The 5,267-nt window shown below is 38.2% G+C and overlaps 1 protein-coding gene across 1 annotated transcript in view; it reads right to left on the minus strand.

Annotated features, from left to right (window-relative positions):
- Positions 1-1,981: 1,981 nt before the first annotated feature.
- The window catches only part of LOC109482172 (neurexin-4-like), a 5,002-nt gene continuing 1,716 nt past the window's right edge, over positions 1,982-5,267 (minus strand). The window contains exons 4-7 of the mRNA XM_019784870.1: positions 3,973-4,110; positions 3,013-3,167; positions 2,367-2,502; positions 1,982-2,160 (exon numbers count right to left, since the gene is read on the minus strand). Coding sequence (XP_019640429.1) covers positions 1,982-2,160; positions 2,367-2,502; positions 3,013-3,167; positions 3,973-4,110 — 608 coding nt within the window. The remainder of the gene's footprint in view (positions 2,161-2,366; positions 2,503-3,012; positions 3,168-3,972; positions 4,111-5,267) is intronic.

Consider the following 5,267-nt stretch of genomic DNA (forward strand, 5'->3'; position numbering starts at 1 on the left):
ATATATATATATATATATATATATATATATATATATATATATATATATATATATATATATAGGTACGTCCAGCGGGAGAGTGCGGTACGTTCTGCGGGAGCCAGACATTTTGCTCTTCTCTGTTGGAACAACGCAAGTTGGAGGTCAATGACCTGCGCCCGGCGTGTAAACAAGATTGGACAGGGAGCGGCTGTAATATCAAAGGAGCCGGCGGCTTCTGCTAGCCGGGTTGATAGTTAAGTAACATCAAGGTGGTTCAAAAGCAAACCTGATAAAGAAGGAAACCCCGTAGTTAATAGTTGAAAGTCTTGGTGGCTTGAGGCGATCGATACCGCCATGCTGTTTACTTTATATGACATACAATGCAGTGAGTGATGTGTATCGCAACGAGTTAGTTAGGTTGGTAACGCGCCAGACGGCAATCCCAGAAATTGTGAGTTCGAACCCCAGTGCATCAGATATTAACATTTTAAACAATTTTATCATTTTTAACAATTTTATCAGTTTTAACAATTTTATCAGTTTTAACAATTTTAACAATCCTGCATTTTAACAATTTCAACATTTTTTTTTGATTTTCGTTGTTTTGCTTTTAACATTCAAAAACTGATTGTTCTTACTCAAGAATGTCAATAACTTAGAATGTTAGTCTTTTGTATTTTTCCAACATACAAACCAAAATCACTTTGATGTTGTCACAAAAGTATGGAGCTGACAAGAGAGAATGAGTACGGTACTCTGCCAGTGTGAAGAATCTACAGAGGTATTACCAGTCACTAGTAGCAAGAGATAGACCACATTGAATGATGACGATGAGGACGAATCATATGGAGTACTATCATAGCTTAGTACAGAAATTCTACTGCTTTACTTTACTTTACTTTCTTTCTACTCTGTACATGCAATTAGCTCACTGGCATGATTTTAAAATAAAGGTTATGATAATCATATTATATGTATAGCTTATTCAATGTATGGCTTCATAGTTTATGTGATTGTTAATAAGGCCATGTTGATTTGATTGTATGGATGGCATCTGTGCGCGCATCGGTTTTCGTTAATTTAAAACTAAGTTTACGACATTCATACAAAACATCTGGAAACTAAGCAAACATACTCTGTAAATTGATTACTGTAATTCCCGATTTTTTCACTGTACCGCAACGTAACGCAAGCAGGAGGTCAATGTTCACGGTTTTCACTGTCACCTCTGTACCGTGAACTTATCTTTACAGTTAGGAAATAATTCCTGGACTTTCTTTTTCCTGCAACTGTCACCACCGTGAATATATAGTTCCGTGAACATGTCCATGTTTCTCAGACCGTGAAAATTTTGCTACCGTTAGTAGTAGTTGCAATTTCGTCATTAGTAGTATTTAGATACCTGCAATATGTAACTTTGAAATTGAGATAAGTGTAAAGTAAAGCTGTCGAGATTTAAAGTGCTTGTCGTTGTATCTTTGTAAAAAAAAGGGAGATAATGGCCAAGTGCCATTTTTGTAAATATCTGTCGAGATTCAAAAAGCTTGTCCTTGTATGATTGCAGTATGATTTATTCAGAATCTTCTATTTTTGTATGGGGAGGGAGATGGAGTGAAATATTACATTTGCTCCGAAGCAAATGTTGGCCTTTCTAGTTCATAGATGTATTTAGTTTTGTTAGATCTTTAGTTGTAGAAGTCCCTGCACTTTTCTTGAGTCAATAAAGAATCTCTTTATCATCGGCTGCATTATAATCTAATGCCTAACCCCCCACATAGAATGTTATACCAAATATGTGATGAATTGATTTATGTTAGTTACTGGGAGAGACAGACCTCAAGCCAACTGTATATGCTGACACTATGATCCCTCGAAAATATGGTGTAGGAACAATTTAAGCCCACCCCATCGGTTTATGTCATTTATGTTACTTCTACAATGCACTGTTACATTGCTGTACTGATTTACTTTTTTTACAGGCAGTTGTTAACATATAGATTCATGGGTAGCAGATGAGTTTCCCAAGGGTGTAATAGCCTTCTTCATTTCCGTTATTGTCAGTAGTATCCCCAAACCTGAGCTGGGTGACCGGCAGGTCATTCTTGTGGGACAGGAACCCAGAATCCTCACGCCATGTTTGATCATTGGCACCACAGTTACATCTACCAGAGCATGAGCCTGTTGTGGACGGAAAGAACAAGGAAAATATTTGAAGACTTAAATTCGTGTGTACCAATTCAACAGTAAAATATCATTTTAGGAAACAAAAAATAGTCTCTGCCACTATCTTTGGCATCAAAGATTGTCACATATAAAATTTTCTATCATGCTATGCTATCCCAAACTGTTTGAACAGTTTCAATCCTTATATGAGTTATAATTACCTGTTTCTCCACAGGCACATTTCTCACTCCCAGGACTGGCACCTCCCCAGTAGTCAGCCTGGCGACCGTCCCAAGTCACCCACCAGGAGTAGGGTCTTCCGGTCGTGCCCCAGATCAATGAACCATAGCATTCATACTGGAAATGTGTATTTGTTCAATTATCACCTGAATATCACCAAGAACAATGCAATATCGATACATATCGCAACATAAGAATCACTTTACGGTAAAATGTAATGTCTTAAGTTGTTTATGTACAATTATTACCTCGAGCTGGGAAGGAGAAGGGTTTTGTTATTGGTCGATGTTTGTGTGTTTGCAGATGTAACTAGCGGTGGGCCGGACCCATTTCTTTGAGTCTAAATATACGACTTACTATTAGGGTCCAGATAATAGGGATCATGTTTTTCATTGTATCTCTGTTTTTGAATGTCGAAATAATATTTGGACGGCCTACGATTTATGGTTTGGACTGTTGTGAAAGAATATGCCGGGTTTTACCATTCAGACGCATGGGTGTCTGGCCCCAATGAATCATAAAGTTTTTCATAGAACGCAGGAGTACAGGTATGACTGACAGAAGGCTACGTAGGATAAACATAACAGGATCTCAGGCTAACCTGAAATATTATAAAAAAACACTTACCTTAATAAGCTGCTTGCAGAGACTTGACTGGTCCACCAAAGCTCTCATTTGCTCCATGCTGTTCCAGTATGTCACATCCTTGGAGTAGCTACCTGGATCCTCAAACCCATTCACATGTGTCCGGGCCTCACTATCGTGGCCAATTAGTGTAATTGCTGAAATTGCAATGAAGCGTTCAGACTAAGGGTATTGTTAGATATTATCTTTCTAGTATGAACGTTACCATTTAAGCTAGAAGCCTCAAATCCACGAGATTTTATATCTGTTGATCATATTCTACACCAAAGGACAGTCTTATCTTTACGAAGAATGCCATTATAGCATTTTCTCATAAAATTATGCAGATGACATCGTTATTTACATAATCGATATCTGCCTGTGTTTCTCTCGTTCGTAATTACATATGTGACAACTTAAATGGTCCTATCATGGAATGCAGCTAATTTATAGAGTTTCCTCATAAATTATGCAAATTACATCATATTTGCATAATTGTAATATCATTATGTCAAGCATCACTTACGCTACATACCAAAAATCATGACCATCCATCAATCGGTTCTAGAGTTATCCTCCTTTAAGCATTTTTTAATAAACGGCCCTGCATTTCCAGAGCAAGTAGCTCAAACTCATATCACTTCATCCAAGCATGTCCAGATCATGAGATAGCAAAACCGGAAGTTTAGCTGCAGTACCATAACAAGCCGCTAGGGGGCCCAAAATCTAATCATTTTGAGGTCTCACAAAGACCTACCCACCTTCCAAATATCAAGACAATCCATCAAGGCCTTCTCAAGTTATCGTGCCTACAGATACACACACACACACACACACACACACACACACACACACACACATACACACACACACACACACACACACGCACACGAACGCCTCTGAAAACATAACCTTCTCAGCGAAGTTACATTTGCCTTTTCCCAACACTTTGTTTTTACTAACCTGTTTGTCCCTGAAGGTCACACTGAACAACCATCGGCAGAACCCCACGTCCTGGTCCGTCAGGGTCAATGACGTGGAGTGACCGGTTATGAATTCCACCTCTGCCGGCCACTTCAGTGCAGCTTGATGGCAGGTAGTCTGTTAATGAAAACATAAAATACATATGAACTGTAGTGAGATTAAACCTCATTTTGTCGTATTCGAGCTTTGCAAGTCTATTGTTTATTAGTACAAACGTAAGTGGAGGGGGATAATTCAGATTTCTGAACCTGGAAATGTTTTTACCTCCATGAAAAATGGAGGTATTGTTTTTGGCGCGTCTGTCTGTGTGTGTGTCTGTCTGTCTGTGTGTCTGTGTTTGTGTTTCCGCACATTTGTAGTCAGCATAACTTCAAAACGCCTTTATGGATTGTGATGATATTTGGTATGCTGGTAAGTCTTAGGAAGACGAAGGTCAAGGTCAAATATGGGCTTCCTGGTGGATGACCTTGGGATCTTGGTACTGCAGCAGAACTTCCGGTTTTTGTATCTTTTGTCCTGAACATGCTATGGTCTTGAATTTTTGGTGACAGATACCTTTTCCTGTCAGGAATAAGTGGTGTGAGTTTGGTCCCCCTAGCAGCTTGTTCTGGAACTGCAGGGGACCTTCGGACGAAATCTTTAAAAGCCAATAAGTCCAGATAGGAACAACGTATTTTCATCATTTTGGTAGGTAGGTAGCTGAGAGAGAGATGTGCATAATTAAATGTAAATTATGTAAATGAGGACTTTATTTGCATAATTAATGAGGAAATTCTATAATTACAGTGTTTTACATTATAGTACTTTCATAGATGTAATGAATGTAACCTATGGCAGATGGAACATCAACAGATACTAATTATGCAAATAATGACCTAATTTGCATAATTAATGCGAAAATTCTATGATTTCTTAATGGTGAATGATGGGAATGTCATACTTGGGACATCTGTAAGTTAATCAAAAGTTAACGTCATGATGCATATATTATGTTAAAGAAGAGGTCATTTGCGTAATTAAAGAAGAAATTTACATTTACATATCAAGTCCATATTTCATGGAGGTATGAGATCTCGGAACTCTTGTTGTTAGAGCTTCGAAGTTTAAACCAGGTAATAATAAGTTAAACGTACTACTAAAGCTCTGTTGTAAGAGATAGGTGAGTAGCTGACTGTAAAATCTAGTATGTTGACATTTCACAGAGGTCGCAGAAAGTAGGGCATCCTTGCAGAAAGGTTTTCCTAAGGGTTTCCAGGAATTTCTCTCTCTCTCTC

This window comes from Branchiostoma belcheri, unplaced genomic scaffold (genome assembly GCF_001625305.1).
Source record: "Branchiostoma belcheri isolate BF01 breed outbred unplaced genomic scaffold, Haploidv18h27 scaffold595, whole genome shotgun sequence".
Taxonomy (NCBI): domain Eukaryota; kingdom Metazoa; phylum Chordata; class Leptocardii; order Amphioxiformes; family Branchiostomatidae; genus Branchiostoma; species Branchiostoma belcheri.